This window comes from Sus scrofa, chromosome 1 (genome assembly GCF_000003025.6).
Source record: "Sus scrofa isolate TJ Tabasco breed Duroc chromosome 1, Sscrofa11.1, whole genome shotgun sequence".
In the NCBI taxonomy this organism is placed as follows: Eukaryota; Metazoa; Chordata; class Mammalia; order Artiodactyla; family Suidae; genus Sus; species Sus scrofa.
The window spans coordinates 169,208,327-169,232,074 of NC_010443.5; the positions used below are offsets into that span (position 1 = coordinate 169,208,327).

At 43.0% G+C, this 23,748-nt stretch overlaps 1 protein-coding gene across 5 annotated transcripts in view; it reads left to right on the plus strand.

The window, feature by feature from the left end:
- The window catches only part of THSD4 (thrombospondin type 1 domain containing 4), a 577,157-nt gene that overhangs the window by 456,924 nt on the left and 96,485 nt on the right, over window positions 1-23,748 (plus strand). For all 5 annotated transcript variants that reach the window (XM_021073924.1, XM_021073936.1, XM_021073943.1 and 2 more), the window contains one exon: window positions 20,380-20,584. In XM_021073924.1, coding sequence (XP_020929583.1) covers window positions 20,380-20,584 — 205 coding nt within the window. The remainder of the gene's footprint in view (window positions 1-20,379; window positions 20,585-23,748) is intronic.

Genomic DNA, 23,748 nt, shown 5'->3' on the forward strand with positions numbered 1-23,748 from the left:
ACTGACTTTTTTCAGTAGAGACAAGTCAAGAAAAAAATGGTGTTTTTTGTTTTGTTTTGTTTTGTTTTGTTTGCCCCCAAATAGTAATATTGGGGGAATATTTGAATAGTAGTAACAAGGGCAACTTTCTAATATGATGTAGTGAACTTCGAGGGCAGACAATAGCAAAGTCTGTTGGGTAATTTATGGCAAGAGGGCCAGGGTTTGACCAGAACCAGTTTTGAATTTTCCACTGTTAGGCTGATTTCTCTGATGTAGGTTGAGGCCACCAAATCAGGTGATTCCTTCAGAGCCAAGAGCAAAAAGACAGCATGATACAGATAAAGACCTAAACTGTACTGATGAATAGCTAGATATTCCAGACTTTCCCCAAACTGCAGTTATCTCTTGTTTATTTTGCTCACAGATAGCCTCTCCCCAGCTAGACGCTCAGCCCACTGAGAGTAGAGATATGACATACAGAGAATTGTGTCAGTAGAATTATCTCTAGAGAATTGTGTCCCATGGTAGATGTTTAATTAACTCATTGTTAATATAGTAACTCGTGTAAAGTTTTAAACCTTTTCTTCCATACCCTCCCATCCTTGGTCAATTCTGACTACTCGTGTTGAGCGTAAGCTAAGATTTACTGAGTATCTACTATGATCCAGACACAGCGCTAAGCCCTTCATACAGTGACAGTCAGTCCTCGCAACAGTCTTATGAGGCAGGCACTCACTGAGACTCCATTTCAGGGTAAATAAAGTGATAGGTCTTTCTGTACAATCCCCCTGCTAGTCCCAGTCTGGTCTCTTGGGACCACAAATAAGAAATCTTTCTTTCTATGGGACAAAGCCTGCAATATTTGCAGCCATCTAGCGTGTCTGTCTGCTCTTCTTCCTGTTAAACACTCCAGATCTTTATACTGTGATTGTTAACAACAATCACAAACTCTTATTCCAAGTCCTGTGATAAATGCTTTCCTTTTGTGGCTTAAATTACAATAATTTTCTTATTGAAGCACTTTGCCTAAGGTCACACAGCCAGTGAGTGGCCAACTGGCTTGTAGTCCCAGGAGAGCGTGATTCCAAAGATAGGGTTTCCAATTATTACTCTGTATCATTGCTACTTAATGGTAATTTTATCTTTTTCACAGTATAAAATTTCTTATGTCCTCTTTTTAATAAAAGAGTGAAAAGGGCAAGTACATTGTCGTAGAAAGAGTCCTGAAAGGGGTATTTTTAAGCCCCTATTTTCTCAGGAAAATCAAATGCCAGAAAAGATACAATACTGAAAATATATTTTCAAGACCACAACAGTGAAGTTTTTCCAGGTAATTTATCTTTGGAACTGGAAACGAGGGCTTTTCTTGCATCAGAGTCTCATCCCAAAGTCCTGAGGAAGGAGATAATGTTGAGGAAAAGACCTCTTTTCAGCAAATACATCAAACCAGATGGAAAATATTAGAAAGGAAAGGGCACAGAGCAGTGTCCAAAGGTCTCCAGCAATCAGACCATGGAGCATTGGTGGACAGTGCTCAGAGAGCGGTTTCCAAGGGGAAAATTTGTTACAAGTCAGTCTTTCAGGGATGAATGAGCTTCCTCGGCAGGTGGGGAGCTTCCTAACAGTGGGAGTGAGTTAAACAAACGCAGAGAGTCAGGTCTCTTGCCAAGAAGAGAAACATCTTACAAAGTTCGGGTCATCAGGCACCCACAAGGTCATCAGGAGACGTAATAAGAGTTGGAGTTAACAGTCCATGTTCTGGGACCAGACGGCCCTGGTTACATTCTAGCTTAATAGCTTGCTAATCTGGGACAATATTCTCAACCTCCCTGAGCCTCAGTTTTCTCATCTTTAAAATGGAAATAATATCATCTACCTTTTGGGGTGCTGGGAATATTCAGTGAGCTAATTTATGTGTAAGGCATTTTATAAAATAAGTGTTGTGTATGTGCTAAATTATCTAATCTTACGGTCTTCACTTTTTAGCAGAAAGGTTCTTTTTTCTAAAGAAAGATGTATGAGTAATCCTAATCGTAAAATAAATTTTAAAAACCGGATGTGCTTTATTAGTATTAGCTAATTTTAATTAAAACATTAACGGTTATAACTTCAATAAGTGAGAATGTGGCTATGTTGTTGAATAGAATATTTAGTCTATAGAATGTGGAATCCAATAAATAAAATTCGGAATTTTATTTCAGCTTACAACTCTTGAGGAGCTCTTGATTAAGACAGACAACAAACTGCAAATCGCAGACAGGCAATCTCTTTGATTAAAAATGCGAGCAGTTTATCCTTAGGGCTGCATCAAATGAGTTAATGCAGCAGTGTCCTGTGTGTTATAATTAAGCATATATAATGGTTGAAGATAATGTTTATCAAGTTCTTCATATTTTAAAAATGTTTTAAAGATTATAAAAATATTAAAGTAGAACCTTAGAATAGCTTGAAAGCCATTGACCTGTCTAGTCTAGCAGACACATTTTAGTTAAATTGCCCTGATGACCTGTCCAGGGTCTCAGCAGGGAAGAATAGTTCCTAGGCTGACACTGATGTGGAACTTGGCCTCTTAAGGCACCTCCTCTGAGCTTGATTAGACCAAGCAACCTCTATGGTTTCTTCTGTTCTTAGGTTCTGTGATTCTAGCACTCTATGTCTAGTGGGAATGCTTACTAATAAACCTAATTTTACTACAATAAGTCTCCTCCTCCCCCTCTTGGGCCATTTTGTACTTTTCTGTGTAACAAAAATCTGTTATGAAATGAAATTTCAAAGTTATTTTTCTGGTAAAGATATAGATGTCCTTTGTTGCAAATTCATTTTATTATTGTACCTATCCTTTTTGTTGATGTTTATATAAAATAGAGAATGGTGGCTCTCTAAAGCAAAGAGAATTGGTGGTTTTTGCTAACAGTCATTGGCTACTGCAAGGTCCACATTTACAAGGAAATTCAAATTTGATTTTTCACAGCCACCTAGATCAATTCCTTATGCCACCCTTGTTTATGGCTCAGTGGTAATGAACCCAACTAGTAACCCATGTGGGTGTGGGTTTGATTCCTGGCCCCGATCAGTGGGTTAAGGATCCAGTGTTGCCATGAGCTGTGGTGTAGGTCACAAACACGGCACGGATCCCATGTTGCTATGGCTGTGGTATCGACCAGCAGCTGTAGCTCCAATTCGACCTCTAGCCTGGGGACCTCCATATGCCACAAATGTGGCCATAAAAACTGAAAAAAAAAAAAGAACAAAAAACTGGTTCAATTTGTGGATAACTTGGGACCACAGCAGAGAGGAAGACAAACATCCTCATCCACACTGATGACATTTTTTCCCAAACGTCCTAAGAAGCAGATGAATCATTCTGCTAGTTACCATCCGAATGGCTTTGTGTAGACATGTTGCTATTTTTTGGAGGCAAGGATTTTCCAGTGTTCAAGTAGATACTTCCAGCAACTCTCTCTAACACTCCACTTCTCTCTTCATCTCAGGAGTAATGCCTTGGTTAACTCATGAAACCCACAGGAGACATTAACAACGCAAAATCAGTGTTCTACTGAAGCACCTATTAAGTTATAGATTTATAGTCTTCCTCTGCTGAAGAGCTCTGGAAGTTTCTTTATCTTAAAAAGAGCAGGTTCGGGAGTTCCCGTCGTGGCACAGTGGTTAACGAATCCGACTGGGAACCATGAGGTTGCGGGTTCGGTCCCTGCCCTTGCTCAGTGGGTTAAGGATCCGGCGTTGCTGTGAGCTGTGGTGTAGGTTGCAGACGCGGCTCAGATCCCATGTTGCTGTGGCTCTGGCGTGGGCTGGCGGCTACAGCTCCGATTCAGCCCCTAGCCTGGGAACCTCCATATGCCGCAAGAGCGGCCCAAAGAAATAACAAAAAAAAAAAAAAAAAAAAGAACAGGTTTGGAGCTCCCATCGTGGCTCAGTGGAAAGGAATCTGACTAGTATGCATGAAGATGCAGTTTCAATCCCTGACCTTTCTCAGTGTGTTAAGGATCCATTGTGGCCATGAGCTGTGATGTAGGTCACAGAGATGGCTCGGGTCTGGCGTGGCTGTGGCTGTGGCATAGGCCAGAAGCTACAGCTCCAATGCAACCCCTAGCCTGGGAACCTCCATACGCCACAAGTGCGGCCCTAAAGAGACAAAAAAAAAAAAGTAGGTTGTTTATTACCATTATTTAAAAACACAAGTTAAACAAATTGAAACTATACAGGGATTTCTCCACAGCCCATAAACATATGTAGAATAGTCTAAAAGAAGGTAACTTAAGTCCAAAAAGGGAAACCCCAGGATCGCTAAAATGTCCAAATACATCCAAAGGAAAGGTGCTCTTGGAGAAATCCTTCTCTCGAAACTCATGATGCCGTGATTTCAGGTTCTCTTTCTTTGGGTCAAAGGAGCACATTCTGGAGTTTTGATACAGAGTGAGCCCCAAAGGAAGCAGAGGCTGTCCAAAAGATTTAAAGTCCTAGACCACTGGGTCTGCACTGGAGAGAAAGCCTCCCTCAGATCCTTTCGTTACAACAGGAAAACGTTAATTGGCAAAGTTTTTGGTGCCAGGCTTCAGGCAATACATGGAGATAACGGATAAGAGAGAACCCAAAGCTTTGGGGAAATTGGTGCTTTCCCATGAGTATAAAAAGGAAGTCCAGCATGATATTAAGAGACTTCTCTCCGTGAAATATCAGGGAAGAGCAGGCCCCCTTTCCTTCCACCTGTCAGCCCCAGGCCGCATATCTGCATTCGCAAGATGCCTGCCTCTGTGGTGACTCCATTCACCAACTTCAGAGCTGTTCTCACTCTCTCTCTTGCAGTTCTTGCTCTTCACTTGCTAGTGTGTGTGGTTTGCCGGCATAGCCACTGTCTCAGTCACTGTTAACCTTGCCTGTTTCGCTTCCACCCTATTACTCTGCTCCTAAGTTTTTGAGCTAGGTAGCTATGGGTTCATAGCCTGATGCGTAACTGTGTCACCTCTTTCCTTGTCTATTAAAATGGTAGTAAATGGGAGTTCCCTGGTGACCTGCAGGGTTAAGGATTTGGCATTGTCACTGCAGTAGCTCCAGTCCCTGCTGTGGTTCCAGTTGGATCCACTGGTGTGGCCAAAAAAAAAGGTAGTAAATATTGTCACTTTAGTAGATTCTCAACAAATGCCAATTTCCTTTCTTGCTATTGCTTTTCTTGGCATCCACGAGCACCTCTGGAGACCTTTCTGAATAACAAGTACACGCCTTTCTTGTAGGGCCCAAAGAGTCCATCAGTTGTCAAAGTTGAATTTTTGCTCTTTTTGACTTTGGCTCTGGCTCTCTTTTAACTAGGATTTCTTTTACTCTGCCAGAGAAATGCTTTTCTTTTTACTTTCATATTTGCAGCCCTTCCACATTCTTAAAGTACATGGTTGTTCTCTAGCTAAATAACATTCCAAGGCAGCTATTGTTTAAGCTAGGAGTGAGTATCATTTCTTTGTGTTTCTTTGAATTTGCCCTCTGTTTTCTTTAACTAGACTTTAAATAAGACATAATATGTATTGAATTCCTCCCATGTGGTGTTTTTACAAACTTTGTCTCCCTTTCTTGTCACAAAACCAACCCAATGAAATTAGGATAGAATTAATAATTAGCATTGCGAATTAATATATCCTGTCACTTAGACTATTTTTGCTTTAAAAACATGATACTGGATTATTTTCAGAATTCCTACTTTCATTCAGTTATCCACACCTGGGGCAAAGTTTATTCTCGAGCTGCTATAGCCCCAGGCACCCCTTTCCACCTGGAACCAGGAACTCAGATATAGGCATAATGCCTAGGAGGAAATAATCAGCTTGTTTAAGTGACAGCTGACATCAGGAAGCCTTTTGAGCCAGAGGAATGACATGATGACAGCAGTGTCTTGGGAAGATAAATTTCAGAGCCACATGCAGGATAGATTACCTGAAACCACAGCATTAGCCTTTCTTATGCTTATACATCTGTGGGGCATGATTTAAAAGCTCATAAATATGAGCTGTTTAAAGAAAGGACTGGGGAGAATTAAGAATTTCAAGGTTCCACCAAAGAAGGTGAAGAATCAGTGTTTATCCAACTGGTTTGCATGACCTAAATATTTATGTACACAAGTGCATATGGTTCCTGCAGTCACCAGGAAACCATGTGTGGGCATCATGTCTGCCACTGCCCTACCTTTTGGTCTAAAGTTGCAGAAGAAGGGAAATTCCCTGCAAGCATGAGCATTATTCATCTGGCTGCCACCTGAATTATTATTATGGAACACATTGAGTTTGACAGATAACCCTGTTCTTAGCCATCCTTCAAAAGAAGCGTGAAGGAGCCTTGGTGTTTAAATATTTCATCCAGATTTCTTCCTTCTGAGCATGCATGGAACACAATGTCTTTATTTCTTAATGAAATAAATATTCATGTTGGGCCCATCCATGGTTCGCAGAGAGAATAAGAAGGAATTATCTTTATTTGATTTCTTGGTCAGGCTTGCCCTAAAGAGCAAGCTCTTGGATTGGGTAATGATACCCCCCCCCATGGAATGATGTTTTTCCTTGAGTCATAAATGTTTCCCAGCATGGAAAACCAACAGTTTCCATTCCCAGGAAGACAAATGAGAAAAATAGCTACTCTTTCAGTGAATAAGTTTGGACCTAAGAGTTTGGTATGAAAGGAAGGATGGTGTTAGAGATGTCCCTTCCTTTGGGTGAATGAGCACTGCATGAGGGGAAAGAGACAGCATGGGGAGCAAGAGAACCAAGAGAAGCTGCAGGAGATGCTGAAACAATTTAGTTAGTCCTTTTGGGAGGGGAGACCTTGGACCACAAGTAGCTCCCCTGTTGCTGGGTCTTGAGGAAAGCCATAGAGCAGCTCTAGAGATAGAAGCAATAAGAGGGAATGCACCTTATTTGATTTCTTAGACATTGTAGCCTTTGGTGTATGTGGTCCTTGGTCAGCCATCTGCCAGGCTTTGTTCTTAAGGTAGAGAAAGATTTCCACTAGGCTAAGGGAAGGAGAAGGAGCCAGAAGTCCCTCCATTCAAACCCACCTTCGCCACCTCTATATTACACAATACGTACCTTCTCTGAGCTTTGATAAAATAGGGAGAGTCAGGATAATTAAGCAGGATAACGTGTTAGGTGCCTGGCAACCTGACCAGTCGTTTACCCATGATAGCTATTAGATATGTATGTGGTGCTTCCTACTGCCCGAATCCCTGGGAGCTGCTTGAATCTTTATTTGCATCTGTTTTCCACTTACAATCCATTTAAAACTGTGCTCCAACATGCCTAAGCCATAAGCTCCCTCCATAGACTCCCTTGCTGTTTCTGTAATGAACAAAATCTCTTTACAGCTTTTGAGACTTTCCATAACTGATCTCCAAGACAAACCAGGAAAGATTGACAAAACAAACAAACAAACAAACCCATATATATATATATATATTTTTTTTTTTTTTTAATAGAGAAGTCAAAAGTTAGAAGAAAATCTCTGGAATTCTTGATCTGCATTGTCCCAGCACATTATTGAAATGCAAATAGATCACAGCAGTTTGCCTGTTGGCTTGGAACACTACTTGAGAATCCTGGGTAAATAGAGATGGGGTTTCTATGAACAGTGCAAACAGACCAACCTCCTCTGTTAGTGCAGAAACATGTGTGCCTGGTGTGAGAAGCAGGATTCCCATGGCCAGGCCCAAGAACAGGTCATCGAAAGGAGGCAGGCACAGCCTCAAGAAGGAAAGCACCTCAACATTTTTCCACTCCCAAATCCAGGCCCGTTCTGAACTGGGGGCCTTTACCTGCATGTTCTCATTGAATCTTCACAACAGATTTGAGAAACTATTCTTTAATGCCCTCATTTTACAGGGAAGGAAACTAGGGCTCAGAAAACTGATGGACCCATCAGGTATAGAATGCATCAGGGATGCTCTTAGGTGGGTGTCCATGTGTCTAGAAGAAAAGACTTTTGGAGATATGGCAACATAGAAGAGAAATTTTTATTTCAGATTATGGAAATGAAAAGAGGTTAAAGGAACCAAAACCAGGAATTCTAAAGGCAGGAAAATAGGCATAACGTAGATATAGAGCTTCAGTGAGGACTTGGGAGGCTGGAAACAGAGAGAGGTTTAAATCACAGCAAGTAAACTTCAGATTTAAGGTCAATATGAAGTGTCCTCCCAACTACTCAGTGCTTCTCATTGCACCCCCCCAAATGGCCTGCTTTCTCTCCTCCTCTTCTCTGTTCCTTTCTTCTGTCTCCAGTTCTAGAAGCAAAAGCAGACGCTTCTTCTATTTAGCCATATCTCACTTTAGCCATTATCTCTTGTAGCCCGGGTTTCTGCTGACCCCCAGGCCTCAGGGTCCTCCCAGCCCAAGCAGTTTGTCCAAGTATTATCACAGAGACAGTTTGCTTTCCAAAAGGAGTCACCATTCTAGCTGGTAGAAAAAACCTTTTTCACATGGTTGTAGGGACATAAGAAGGAGAAGAAAAAGAACATAGACCGTTTGAGTGAAACCCTGCCTGGGAAGGAGTGGGAAGGCATAGTATCGTGAAAAGAAATCCCTTCTAGCAAGGAAGTCCTCTCTCTGTCACCCTGGAGAAGTCACCTCCCCTCCCAGGACTTGGTTCTTCATCCCTGAAGCAAGGGGCTGGGGCTCCAGGGCCTTTCTTACTGTCCAGTACTGGGATTCTCCAGATACTGTGTTTATAAATGTATGTCTCATCGCCACCCTTGTCCCTATTAAAAATATCACAGAGAGGGAGTTCCCGTCATGGCGCAGTGGTTAATGAATCCAACTAGGAACCATGAGGTTGCAGGTTCGATCCCTGGCCTTGCTCAGTGGGTTAAGGATCTGGCGTTGCTGTGAGCTGTGGTGTAGGTCACGGACATGGCTTGGATCCCATGTTGCTTTGGCTCTGGCGTAGGCTGGTGGCTACAGCTCCGATTAGACCCCTAGCCTGGGAAGCTCCATGTGCCATGGGAGCGGCTCAAGAAAACACAAAAAGACAAAAAAAAAAAAAAAACACAGAGAAAAGCTTCCCAAAGACACTATTCCTTTTTAATTTTTAACCAAGAGGGTGACAGTGTTGTGCTGTCTTTGTTCTGACTGGATAGGAGAGTTGGTTGTACAACTTGAGAAAAGTAGAAAGAATGTGGAGTAAATAAAAAGTGACCTAAAAAGTCAAATAGTCTTCTATGGCATGGGACTCACCTGAGGATGCTACTCAAATATAGACTCTGACTCATCAAGCCTGGGAAGGGGACCAGGGTTTCTAACAAACGCTCAGATGGTGCCTTTGCTTTTCGTCCATGGAACCACACTTTGTGTAGCAACAGGTTTGGAGAAGATCAAAGCTGCTTATTATTCTTTATTTTAAAAAAGGAAACCAAAACAGAGGAGGGAAAAATATAATTTGAAGGGATTCCCATCCAGAAAGCTAAAATAAAAATGTTTAACATTCTAGAGGAAAGTTCCAGTGAAAGAGGGAGAGAGTATGAATATGACTAAATGTAATGAATAAATTAATGACTATCAAGATCTACCCTCAGACCCTCGCTCTAAGATGACTCCATCAATAACATGCCCCTCTTGGAAGGCTTCTGCCTGAAACAGATAACACTTCTGTTCTTCCACGTTCCAAAGCCATGGACCTCCAAGTCTTCCTTCCTTCACGTTCAATAGACCATCCTTCTTCCATCCATTGGTCATTCCTTCAACCTAATGTTGGCATGCCTTTGCCCTCTATTCTAATTCCATCTTTCTGGTCCAGGCCTCCCTCCCTCTGTACCCATCTTAATATAGTTGTCTTTGTGCTTCTCAGCCTCTAGTCTCTTCCATCTTGATTCTACTGCCTGTATCTGCCAAGCATCTTCCAAAAAAGCATTTCATTGTGTCCTTCTCCCACTCAAGGGTCTTGGGATTTGACCCCTCATGCCTCGGTTGCCAGCCTTTTCTTCTCATCTCCTCCCACCCACCCACCCACCCAGCCAATCTCCTCCACCATCCCTGGAGAGATCACCCAGTGACCTCTACAAAAAACATGTAATCCCTCGTTTAACTCACACACATTTTTTTTAAAGCATTTTCTTGGACATTCTGGAAATAAAAGGCCTGAATATTCCACCTACATCTTTACATGCTCCACAGAACCATTTTGAGAAATGAAAATCACATCTTAACCAACATGGCAGAAACTTGCACCTAAGAGCACAGTAAGGGGCAGTCCCGCTGAATTTCTGAGTCCACCACTCTTATCTATCTCAATGACCATTCCTTTTAATGTTTAACCACTGTTTCAGGTCCCTAAAGGAGTTGCTGATGTGAGGACCCTTTTGCAAAGGCTTATAGGTGCCATCTTGTGGAGAAAAATGCAAACAGGCATGTTTAGAGGCTGTGAGTCAAGAAAGTGACAAGGAAGCCTGCATGTGTCTCTCACATTGGCTTTTGGTCACTGCATTCAGCCAGAGGCCTTTGAGGGCCTCTGGTTGGACCCATACCTGTGGACCTGGGCTGTCTGCACCCAGGAGGCTGTGAAAGTTGGGCCCATGTGCAAACAGCCTCCATTCTAGAGCACAGTTCATCAGCCTACTATGCAACTTGGCTCTGTAGAATGTAGACAGCATCTTTCTGCTGCTTTCTGCAAGGCATTTCCTAGTCCTGACCCGTTGGCAGCCCAAACCCAGCTCCTGACAGACCTGTCCCTTCTGGGGCACTGTAGAGTTAAGATATTTATTTATTTATTTATTTTTAGGGCCTTAGGTGTGGCATATGGAAGTTCCCAGGCTAAGGGTTAAATCAGAGCTATAGCTGCCGGCCTGCACCACAGCCACAGGATCCAAGCAGGATCCGAGCCCCGTCTGTGATCTACACCACAGCTCATGGCAACACTGGATCCTTAACCCACTGAGTGAGGTCAGGATTGAACCTGCAACTTCATGGTTCCTAGTCAGATTCGTTTCCGCTGCACCACAATGGGAACTCCCTGACCAAATATTTTAAACAGAATTCTCTTTAAGCAAACAATTTACCAGTCAGTCTTACATTTTAGAAGTAAAGTAGAAGTCCAGAGGTTTCTACTTTTCTGAACTAAAATATGGACACCTCACTTTTATAATAAAACTGTTGTCATTGTCATAATTTATTCATGCCCCTCCCCCTTTCAATCCATTAAGGAAGAAGATCATGAAAGTGAAGCATTGGGAGTTCCCATTGTGGCTCAGTGGTTAGTGAACCCAGCTAGCATCCATGAAGACACAGGTTCAATCCCTGGCCTCACTTAGTGTGTTAATGATACAGCGTTGCCATGAGCTGTGGTGTAGGTCAAACTGGGCTCGGATCCTGCCTTGCTGTGGTGTAGGCCAGCAGCTGTAGCTCCTATTTGACTCCTAGCCTGGGAACCTCCATATGCCATAGGTGCAGCCCCCAAAAGACAAAAAGACAAAAAAAAAAAAGTGAAGCATTAGAATGTTAGAGTTTGGAATACCACCTGGGGGAGGGTGGGCAAGGCCACCCTAGTGGTAAAAGGGGTGGTAATTCTCTCACCACATAGCAAATGTTTTTGTCTCAGGATCCCATCCCTCAGATTTGTAAACATTGCTGCAGTTGATTCTCACCCACTGAGAATCCGGAGAGCACCAACGTTTTCTTCCGATTGAGTCACTTGCTAAGGTGCTATTCTCTAATGAAATAAGATAAGGTACTGAAAAGGGACAGCCATAAGCTTGATTGAAACCAGAGCACCAGTTTCCCAATTGCCTTCATTAAGGAAGCCAAAACACCTTTTATCCCAAGGACCATTTCTTCCTTTCAAATGAATGACACTGTTAGTTTGGTTCTTGTTGATTTCTGTTTCCAATTTAATTTTGTCAAAATTCCTCCAACGTCAGACGTGGCATGATTTTTCACATTAGGGCTGTTATCTCTCTCTGTCTGTCTCTTTCCAAATCAGTTTAGCACCAAAAGAGACTTAGAGATGATCCAGTGCAAGAAGCAAATTGGTCCTTTACCTTTGATCTCTTGATTCCTCAACCAGCTGTTCTTTCCTTCAACGAGTACTTACTGTGCACCTACTGTATGCCAGGAGCTGTGCTCTTTTCAGTATGTAACCCCGCTCATATTGAAGTTAAGGCAAAAGGCAAGCTTCAAGAGCTCCAGAAGGCTATTGGCTAGCTTGATGGTGGTAATACAGTGTCTTTTTAAAACTGGATAATTAAGTATTCTTTGCTCATTAGCTTCTGACATTTACAGATGACTGTTTTTGCCTTTCTCTGAAACCTCCATTGTTTTAAAGTCTTCGGGGAGAATCTGTGCTGCTAACTGTCCCGTGAGCTGAATAACCTAGAGCAGTGCTTCTCAACTGGGGGTGGGTTTGATCCCGAGGGTATATTTGGCAGTGTCTGGAGAAATTTGTGTTTGTCATCCTGAGGGGAGGGAGGGTTGTTTCTGGCATCCAGTGGGTAAAAGCCAGGGGTACTGCTAACTATCCTACAGTGCAAATGACAGTCCCCACAACCAAGAACTCTCTGGCCCAAAATGTCACTAGAGCTGTGGTTGAGAAACCCTGGCCGTGAGGAAGAGGAGCAGGCAGGAAGGTGAGATGCTAGACTTCCAAACCCTGCTAGCCCCTCTTCAACTAAAACAGTTCTGCTTTTCTCATTTTATATCCTGGTGTTCCCTCTGTTTCTGCATGAGGTTTTGTTTGAAAAAAAAGTATGGGTTTTTTCTGCCTAAAAAGAAAAAAGAAAACCGCTGAGGTAAGAGGTAACTCTTTGCTTTCTGTTTTATAGTTGAGACACATTGGGACAAATCAAGTGGGTGGCATGTGATACAGGATGAGGGGAGCCAGTCAGGGGTGAGCTGGAACCATCGACCTGAGCCTCAGTCTTGTCTCTGCAGGGCTCAGCACATCTCCCTCTGAATATTTACACGCTGTGTTGAAAGACTGTGTCTGCTTTTTGATTTAAACCAAGGGTTGGCTTTTTTTTTTTCCTGTAAATTACTTAATCATAAATATTTTAGGCTTTGTGGGCCATATTATCTCCGTTGCAACTACTCAACCCTGCTGTTGTAACCCAAAAGCAGCCTTGGACCATAAGTAAACTAATGATCATGTTTGTGTTCCAAAAAATCTTTTTTTTACACAAGCAGGTGTTAGGCCAGATTTGGCCAGTGGGTGGTAGTTGGCCAACCCTTGATTTGGACCATAAATAGGAACTGTGTTTGTTTTACCTTCACATCTGCCCTGCCTAACACCGTGTTGGCACATAGTAAGGGTTCTTCAGAAACATGTACTGAACTATACTGAGGGTCAATCATGCAAGCACAAGTGCTAGAAGATTTTAATGAGGATATAACAACGAGAGAAAGATCCATCTGGTATTTCCCAGAGATTTTCTATGTATTGTTTTACTATTTCCCTACATTGGACATTTAGGATGTTTCTTTTTTTTAATTAAGAATAAAACTGTGGGAGTTCCTATCATGGTTCAGTGGTTAATGAATCCAACTAGGAACCATGAGGTTGCGGGTTCGATCCCTGGCCTTGCTCACTGGGTTAAGGATCCGGCGTTGCCATGAGCTGTGGTGTAGGTTGCAGACACAGCTCGGATCTCGCAGTGCTGTGGCTGTGGTGTAGGCCAGTGGCTACAGCTCCCATTTGACCCCTAGCCTGGGAACCTCCGTATGCCGCGGGAGCGGCCCAAGAAATGGCAAAAAAAGACAAAAAAAAAAAGAATAAAACTGTGATGGAGTTCCCATTGTGGTTCAGTGGTTAACGAATCCGACAAATCTAGGAACAATGAGGTTGCGGGTTCATTCCCTGGCCTCGCTCAGTGGGTTAAGGATCTGGCATTGCTGTGAGCTGTGGTGTAGGTCGCAGACATGACTCTGATCCCAAGTTGCTGTGGCTGTGTCAAAGGCTGGCAGCTGTAGCTCTGGTTAGACCCCTAGCCTGGGAACCTCTATGTGTCTCAGGTGCAGCCCTAGAAAAGACAAAAAAAAAAAGAATACTGTGATGAGCGCCTTCACACAAAAATTTGGGGCGTCCTTTCTTATTATTTCCTTAACGAAAATTCCTAGAAGAAGAATTCCTGGGTCAAACAGTATATGTTGCTAAAAAGCTTTCCAGGAAGGTGATATTGATCTAAATTCTTGACCCTAATAGGAGGGAGATATTTATCATATGCAAAGGATTTCTTTCAAGAGGATGTCATGCATAAAAGTTTTGGCATCCATATGTATTTCCACGAATTAGCTCATCGTAAATATAAGAAAATTGGTGTTAGCTACTAATCACTTTAATAAGAACATTCTCTCACATATTGTGACAGCATGATTCTTAAGGCACGTTGTTCTACCTGGTGGTGTCATCTAGCCAGCCAGCTGAGGTTACCCAATCTGGTGTGTTTATTGAGCGCACACAGAAACATCTGCTTCCCATTAGGGGAATCAGAAACTCCACTGTGTGCATGCCTGGCACCAGCCTACCCCACCATGATGGGCAGAGGCCTCCTCCCTGTGAACCTCACCACCAGATATGTCATCCAGATTTCTCATTTCCCACAGGAAATTTCATTTAGGTTAATTTTGGCACACAATTGGGGGGCAATTCTTGAGTGATTTCTCCTGTGATGGCTTGCAACATGTAAAATTTTCCTACAACGTGCTGCAGAAATCACTGGAAGAGCAAGAGGATATCTGATAGTTGTCCAACTGCCTTTGTAACACAGCAAGAAATATCTCTTTGGAATGACCATACACGATGAGCAAAGAAAAAAAGATGAAACCAAGGTAAAGGTAGATCAGGGACCAGATGTTTGTTCTGTCCTTTTTCACTCAGTGCCTTTGGAGCACTCACTGAAGGAGCTGTGTAAGGCGTCTCACCTTTATGGTGAACTTAGCCTTCTCTTAGCTCTTTAGACTCTTCTGAATTTCTCCAAATGAAGAAGAGAATATCTGCAGCTGAGAAGTAACAGAAAGTGCTGCAGAAATAGGAGTGGGTGGGTCTGAGTGCCTATGTGATGACAGGATTTACTTTAAAATGAGTAGATTCCAGATGAAACCAAGCATATGAAGACAATGATAAATCCAGTGTTTTCTGAGAAAGCACCCTCTCACCGCATCCTGCTAAATGCCCTGAGTATTTACTTCATCCCATCCTCCCAACAGTGCTACGAGGTAGATAGTGTGCCACCCCAGCCTCAGATAACTAAGGATCAGAATGACGAATTGACCGGTTGAATGATGCAGCACAAGACCCAAGTCCGGCAGACTCCAGTGTCAGCTAAAATACCCACTTGATGGCACCTTGGTGTGCCTCTGAACAAGGTTAGAGACCTAGACCAGCACTGTTAAGTCATCCTCATCAGAGACCAATTGACCAGACTTCTGATTTGCAAACCAGAACTCAGGTCAGATTCACTTCTGAGCACTGTTTTCTGAAAGACCTAGATGGTGGTGGAAATATTTTCAGTGCCAAACCTAGAGAGAAGCGTCCCATCCAGCATCACACACAAGTCAGGGATGGAGCCAGGAGTACGCTCCAGGTTTCCTGATTCGCAGTCCAACATTCTTTCCATCATGCCGAACTACTTTCCCGCTCCATGACATCAGCTCCACTTAGCAATTACTCAGTCATGTTTTGGAGCAGAATAGCAGCTGCTTTAAAGAAGGTAACAGACTGCATGCATCTATACAAGTGATACAATTTTGAAGACCTCTACACCAAGAAAAAGTGCATAAAAAAACCCCGGCAAATCCAAATAAGGTTTATTAATACATTAATTATTCTAATGTCCCTGAAATACATGGTTTTGACAATGTGCTGTGTTGCCTGGGGAAGGTTGAGTGATAAGTCACTGAAATGCTCTGTGCCATTTTTGCAACTTCTTGTGAGTCTTAAACTTTGCATAATAAAGTTATAACACTAAAAGAGTAATAAGATGAGCTGAAATATTTATTCGCTTATCATATGTATAACAGTCAACATGGGAGAGATACGTTAATGTGCCTTGTGCTTTATAATGTTGTAAGAGGAGAATGCCAGAGTCCCTTCAGGGCCAAGCTCTCCTTAAGACACCATGGTAACAGAGCCTTGAACTTGCTCCTCTGCACCTAGGTCGTTGCCAACATCCACTCCTTCAACAAAGCTAGAACCCTCAGCGACCTGATCCTTTGGACAGGGATAGGGGGGCAGTTTTTGCATAATGGTTACAAGCATGGGATTTGGGTTCAAATCTAGTCCCACCTCTGATAAGCAGCATGGTCTTGGGCCAGTTACCTAATCTCTCTCCCAAGTCTTAGTTTTCTAGTGTTTCAGCAAAATCATAGATTGCTTTAAGAGTAGAGGAGTAAACTACGTATTCAGAGGACCTGGACGATGGCAAAGACTCTATAAATGTTAGATACCATGATGTTGAGGAGGATAGGGAAGAGGAGGAAGAGATGATTCAAGCTCCCTTCTTCCTCACTATTTTGCTTCCTAAGTATCTCTCCAATGCTCTTCCTTCGCTCACCATTCCCCTAGTGCCACATTCTCCAGACTTATGCACTCCATTGTTAATTATCAGCTTTCTCAGAGAGAGTTGATCTGACCCAGCATAATATTGAGAATGCAGGGATTCCTCATTGCCTGATAGCGTGTGATTTTCTGCATGTGTGTCGAATCATCCCCGTTAGATTCAAATTCCCTTCAGCAGGACCTGTGTCTGATTTAGCCTGGGATTTCCCAGATGGCCCACTGGGTGCAATCATTCAACACCAGTGATAAAATAGATGTTTGCATGTTTAGATCTTGCCATGGCTGGTCCTTCTTCTTCTTTCTTTCTTTTTTTTCTTTTTTCCCTTTTTATGGCCACACCCACAGCATATGGAAGTTCCCAAGCTAGGGGTCAAATCAGGGCTGCAGCTGAGGCCTGTGCCACAGCCATAGCGACAGTGGATGGGAGCCACATCTGTGACCTACGCCACACCTTGTGACAGCACTAGATCCTTAACCCACTGAGCAAAGCCAGGGATGGAACCTGTATCCTCACAGACACTGTGTTGCCTTGTTAACCTGATGAGCCACAACAGGAACTGTGGCTGGTCCTTCTTGTCTTTTAGATTCTAACCCAAAGATCACTTCCTGAACTATGCCTTGCCTGGACTGCCAGTCCAAATTTTCTCTCTTTATATCATCTGATCCTCGTGATCCCCTATGTAGGAGAAGGGACACTTGTCAGATATGTAATTTGCCTATGGCCTGAGTCCTAAAGCTAAAGGTCTTGAATGCATGTTTTCTGCCCAGTTCTCAAGCTGGGCTTGTCCTCCTGCTTTGTGAACTGCATGTAGGACATTTAGCAACTCCATGGCAACCCAGCCTCTCAGAGATCCTGGGTATCCACTAGAACACTAGAAGCATGCTCCACTAGCCTCTGGTCACCCCTCAAAGAAGGTGTACACACACACACACACACACACACACACACACATACCTTGTTCTGTCTTCTTTCTTAAGGAGTGAACCGTGAGTGCTTGGAGTCCAGAGATGGGCCCTGCAGAGACAGGATGTTACCTTCTGTTCTTGAATTGCTTATGCAGCTTCCCTGAAGCCAACCTGCAGGCTGCTGGACATCTACCAGGAAAAACCACTGCAGCCCACCCTCCCCATATCTAGATTCATCCAGAGTAGCTGTGTCATACAGGAGATCTAATGGGGGGACCACTGGACTGTGCAGAGCATTTTAATGCAGTATCTGATTTACAAGATAAAACAGTGTTTTGTCTGTGTCTGTGGTTGTCTGAAGCGATCCATGGCTGTGCACTTGCCTTGTGATCATCCCATTCTAACTGGGCTGGTGCTGAGGGTTCATGCAGTGTCAGTCCCTGTCTTCAGAGACACTTGTTCATTCCAGAAATATCCCATACACCCTGTTGACAAGAGAAAGACTGACTAGACTGTGCATTCTCCCCACTCTAAGACCCACTCCTCACTACAGCCAAAGTTATCATCTGAAAAACACACCTGAGGATGGCCCTCACCTTCCCAGTGTCTGTTTATGCCATAGGATAAAATTCTCATTCTTCACCCTGGCCGTCAGGATCCTTAGCAGATACAGCTAAATTCTCCAGTCTCCTTTCATCCCTCCCAGCAGCCCGGCACTTCAAGTGTGTCTGTCTGTGAGCATGCTTTCCTACATCCTAAGTGCTCTTGGCTGTTTCTGTGCTTGGTGCACATTGTCCCCTTTACCCGGAGGGCCCCAAGGGAATGAGCTCAGGCTGGGACAAGATGAGTTCAGGAGTAGCAAGAATGAGGGAGATGGGAGGAAGGTGAGCTATTGCTAGACAGGGCAGGGAGTGCATGCTGCCAGCTTCTCTGTACATCTTCCCCATCAGAGACAATCAGAGGCATCTCCCTAATTCAATTAGAATCTTTACTTAACATGGTCTGCTTTCCCAAACTTCTGCTGATGGTGGCCCCCCTTTTTTTGAAAACCCGGAGAGTAGGGGTGCAAAGTAGAAACAGTGCATGGAAAGCATTTTCCTTAGTGTCTGCTAAAATGTGCAGGGGGCAAGGGCAGGAAATATTTGAGAGAGGAGAAATATATAGCAAACATGGCATTTTGAAAGGCTAATTGGATGTGGATGAACATATTGAGATGATGTTCGGTTACTGTCAAAAATAATGTTTTACAGAGAAACTGTTTGGGAGGAGGGATCAGTTATTATTGATGGACTAATGTGCAGTCAGGAATATGGAAGTAATAATGCAGATGTACAGAGCCCGCAGAAAGATGTCAGTCCAACATGATGTCGGAGGGGGAAGAATGAACACCTTTTGATATGACTCTGCCTCTAGGATTTGACCTAGAGGACCCACGTGAACAGACCCAGGATTGTCTAACAAAATTGAAAGTGGACTTGGAATGGTTTGCTAACCACTTTGCCCCTGAGGTGGGGTCTGACCATGGCTCTTAGAATTCCAGAACCAGCACAAGCCTGTGATTCATGTGTCTCGAGTTTTAGAATACCATTCTCATTTCAAGCATCATTTCCTATCCTCCTAACCCACTGACATAACCCTGTCATCCCAATATTTCATTGTCCAAACTACAATCAGCTCACTTCTATCTGCCCACAAAAATGTGACAGAATCTTCTCTACCCAGACCACATGTTCCAGCATTAAATTCAGGATACGTCAATGTGAGTCTTTGTGGAATCAGCAACAGAAGTGGAAAAGGATTCCATGAAGATTGTTCCATTCTGTTCTTAGGTTTAACTGCTAAGAGATACATGAATAGAGAGGGGGGGAGATAAAGCAAAAAGACCTTGGGATGTATAAGGAGAGGATTCTTTTCAGGAGGAATTGCAGGAAGGTCAGAGTTCCATTGACCCCTAAGGAGACTACCTGTACAAAGAGGACCCCGTTATTTAGACGCATATCACCCCATTTACGGATGTTTCTGGTCCTTGCTTCCCTGTACCCTTCTGCCCTGGGGAAAATGTTTTGGCAGAGCCAAGCAAAAATCCTACTGCTTAGCTTTTCAGAGTCGCAGTGACCAGTGGGGACCCAGATCTCCACCGATTCGATTTAATTTCCTAAGAAATGGGGCCTGAGAACACTTCTTTTGGGGATCTGTGGCTAAGTGTCATCCATCATTTAGAAGAGAAGACTTGGGGACATAGAATTCCCATTGTGGCTCAGCAGGTTAAGAACATAGTGTCCGTGAGGATGCAGGTTCGATCCCTGCCCTTGCTCAGTGGGTTAAGAATCCAACATTGCTGCAAGCTACGGTGTAGGTTACAGATGCAGCTTGAATCCAACCATGGTGTAGGCTGGCAGCTGCAGCTTTGATTCGACCCCCTAGCCAGGGAACTTCCGTATGCCACAGGTGAAGTCTTAAAGAAAATAAAAAGCAGAAGAAGAATTGGGGATAAACCCCAGTTTTAGGTGCAGAGCTTATCATGTCCCCCCAAAACTTCTTTATTTAAAACCTAGCCTCTCCTCTTTCAGAGCCCAACAGGGGGATGAACATTCAGAATTACTTCACTGTCCAACATGTGTAAATAAGTGTCCAGCCCCTACACCCTCATTGTTCATCTACTCTACTATTTTTCTCCTAATCATTTACCACCAAGTGCACTTGGTTTCACTTCCTTGTCTTGTTTACTGTCTATGGCCCCCACTTCACCCCTGGAGTGTACATTTCATGTATACCTATAGCAAAGAAGATTCTTTCCCACAGTAGGTACCCTTTTGGGTGAAGGGAAGTGTGAACCTGCCCCTCCTGGGGGCAGGAGGAAGGTCAGATTGAGACCTACCAAAAGATCTTCAGGCACCCCCACCCTTCTTGCCCAGGATGCTCCTGACATATGCTACAAGAGTCTTGTTTTCCACCTTTTTGCAGAGCATTGGCTGTGATGACTACCTAGGCTCCGACAAAGTCGTGGACAAATGCGGGGTGTGCGGAGGCGATAACACAGGCTGTCAGGTTGTGTCGGGTGTGTTTAAGCATGCCCTCACCAGCCTGGGCTACCACCGAGTTGTTGAGATTCCCCAAGGAGCCACAAAAATCAACATCACCGAGATGTACAAGAGCAACAACTATTTGGGTAAGCTTGGTCTTTTTCCAGAGGAAACCATCTGTCACTACCAGATGATTTATTCCTTCCAGGATTGTGACACAGCAGTGTCCAGATGTCCTTGGACACATACAAGATGCCACTGGGGAATGCCAAAGCACCATGTGGCCTCCCCTTGAAACAAGACCCTTGGGTAGAGAAAGTTTTTAAAAAGTCCTTCTGTATCTCTTCCTTGGAGAAATGTCTATTCAGGTCTTTTGCCCATTTTTGAATTGGGTAGAAAATTGACACAACACTATAAACCAGCTATAATGGAAAAAAATTCAAACATAAAAATAAGTCCTTCTGGCAAATAAATGTTTAATTTCTACACTTTTAAACCAAAGGAACATTTCGCTTTGTTCCTTCCAAGAGAAACAAGGTTATGAAATCGAGAACGGACTAAAATTGTTTCTCTGAAATGGAGGAGGCTCTTTAAAAAACCAGTCTTTTTCTGTTGGAATTTCAGGGGGACAGGGGCCACTGATGATCCTGTCCAGACTTTCACTCTCCATGGGCCTAAAGCAAAAGTCGTTTTTCTCTTCTTTCTGCTTCATCAGCCTGGAGCAACAGTATGTGTGTATCTTCTGAACAGCCGCAGAATCCCTCAGCAAACGTTTTGGGCAATGTCATCAATAGTCGGGGACCATCTTTAACCCGTTTTCCAACAAAAGGAGATTTTTGTTGATTCTTCTGTTTCTGGCAGATTTTATGCAAAGCAAATTGGGCCACAACAAGTTAATTTTTACCAGTTTTAACTCATATAAGCATGGACAAAGCAGTTGACAAAATAACATAAGGAGAGCAATTGTTAAAAGTCATTTAATGAACAGCAACATACATTTTTATTTTAAAAGTATTTATTTAACAGGAATTTTCTTTTGGGGGGAAATTTTTTAAATTATAATCTGTTTTTTTAATAATGATTTTTATTTAACAGGAATTGAAATAGCACAGACTATGTGCTAGGCACTATTCTTAGTGCTTTACAGAGTCATTGAACCCTCTCAACAGCCCTAGAGGATAGGACCTGTTCCCTCCCCATTTTGTACATAAGGAGACAAGCACAGTGGCATAATGGAATTTGCCAAGGTCACACAGCAAAGGAAGAGTTGGAGCTGGGATTCGAACCCAGGGAGTCTATAAGCAAATTAGTCTACCAAGAGATAATACCCATGACCAGTTCTGGTGCACCATGGGTCATGCAGCTGCAGCAATTGAGAGATCATTAACTTTGCAAATTTTGAGTACCAGGATCCCCCCAGAAGATAATTCCAGACCTGAAAACTCCAGATTACATGGCTCTTCCTTCTCTGCCTGGGGAAGCACATCCTTCTCTACCTCGGGAAACACAAAATTAGCTTCATTTGGTTTTATTGGCAGGAGGAGGAAAAGATGGCAGATGGGACTCTAAAACAAACCCAACTAAAGTGGAAAGCTGTTATGTTTACTCTGGCAAACCCAGGAGCCACCAAAGTGGCAATAAGCCTAGTTTCCCCGGGAGTGGTTTGTGTGTTACTTTTATCTGAAAAAAAATATATAGACTTTTGCCTCCTTTATTTTATCCTGTTAAAAGAGCAAATCTTCGTAAACATCATCTTCTTAGAATGAAAAATGTTCTTCGAGGGATTATTTGAAGTATGATTATGTTAAATGCACCAGCAAACTATGCCACTTTTGATGAGATTTGCATAGTTTTGAGTACTTTCCTGGCTTGAATTAATCCTGTTCAGTAAGTGGTTTTTAAGCTGTGCCCTCCAAAGGTAAAATAGATATCTGGGTGAATATCCACTAGATGTCTGAGTGGAAACTGCTCTCAGAGCCTCAGTGTTTTCATCTAGAGTATGGGAAAGGGAATCTGGAGGAGTTCCTGGTGTGACACAGCAGGTTAAGGACCCAACGTTGTCTCTGTGAGGATGCAGGTTCGATCCCCGGCCTCACTAGTGGGTTAAGGTTCCGGAATTGCCACCAGCTGTGGTGTAGATTGCAGATGGGGCTCAGATCTGGTATTGCTGTGACTGTGGTATAGGCCAGCAACTGTAGCTGCAATTTTACCCCTAGCCTGGAACTTCCATAAGCCACAGGTACGTCTGTAAAAAGGAAAAAACAAAAAACAAAAACAAAACAAACAAACAAACAAAAACAAAGAATCTTGACCTTATGAGTATTCATGGGAATCCATGGTATAATAGGTATTCAGGACCCTGTAGAGTCCTTGGCACTTACTAGCAGTTGACAAACTTTCATTCTCTTTCTTTTGTCTCAGAGAACTTGTCAGTGTGTTAAAGTATTTCCTGGAATCCAAAGTCCCTAATTCCCTAAAATTCCTTTAAAAAGATGAAGAGGAGGTAGAGCAGAATGGAAGTACCCAGAATCAATGGAAGGGTGATTCGGGAAATCAAGTTCGGTTTCCCGTGCCCAGTGACCAATGGGATGTGTGAGAACTCCAGAGTCCGTGGCAGTATTACACATGCCTCATGCGCAGAGAGGGGAAGAGTTGAAACAGAAGAGCAGGCCAGCATAAGGGGAGCTTCCAGAAGTGGTGATCAGGGGCTTGTGTTCATAGCTCTTAAGCATCACTTGGGATGTAACATCACCCAGGAGGCACTTTGTTTTCCCTCTTTTATTATTGAGATATCATGCACATACTATAAAATTCATTCTTTTAATGTGCTTGGTGGATGGAATGGTCTTTCTCTCATCATGGGTGTTCTTCTCACCTATTCCACTTGTCCTGCTAAATCTCCTGTTCTGTGAAACCTGCGTATTTTAAAAGTTTAGCCATCTGCAGCTGTTTGAGATGATGTGTAAGTTATTAGAGCACAAGTCTATTTAGCTATTTTTGAACTTTCCAACGACTGTATTTCACATTATGCATTTTCAAACATTGAACCATTTTTCAAAGAGATATGTGAAGGGTTTCTCCACAGTGTTCCAGATAATGGTAACAGTTTTGGTTTTCTTACCTTTTTATTTTCTACTTAAACTGTATTTTATACAAACAGTTGACTTGATGCACAAAATGGATTTGGCCGTCTACATCATTTGTTCTGTAGGATAGGCAGTATAGGGGAGATGAATAGTTCAAACATGTATCATCGTTTTTAAAAATATGCACAACTTTAACAAGTTTTCTTCAGTCACTTTGTTGTTTT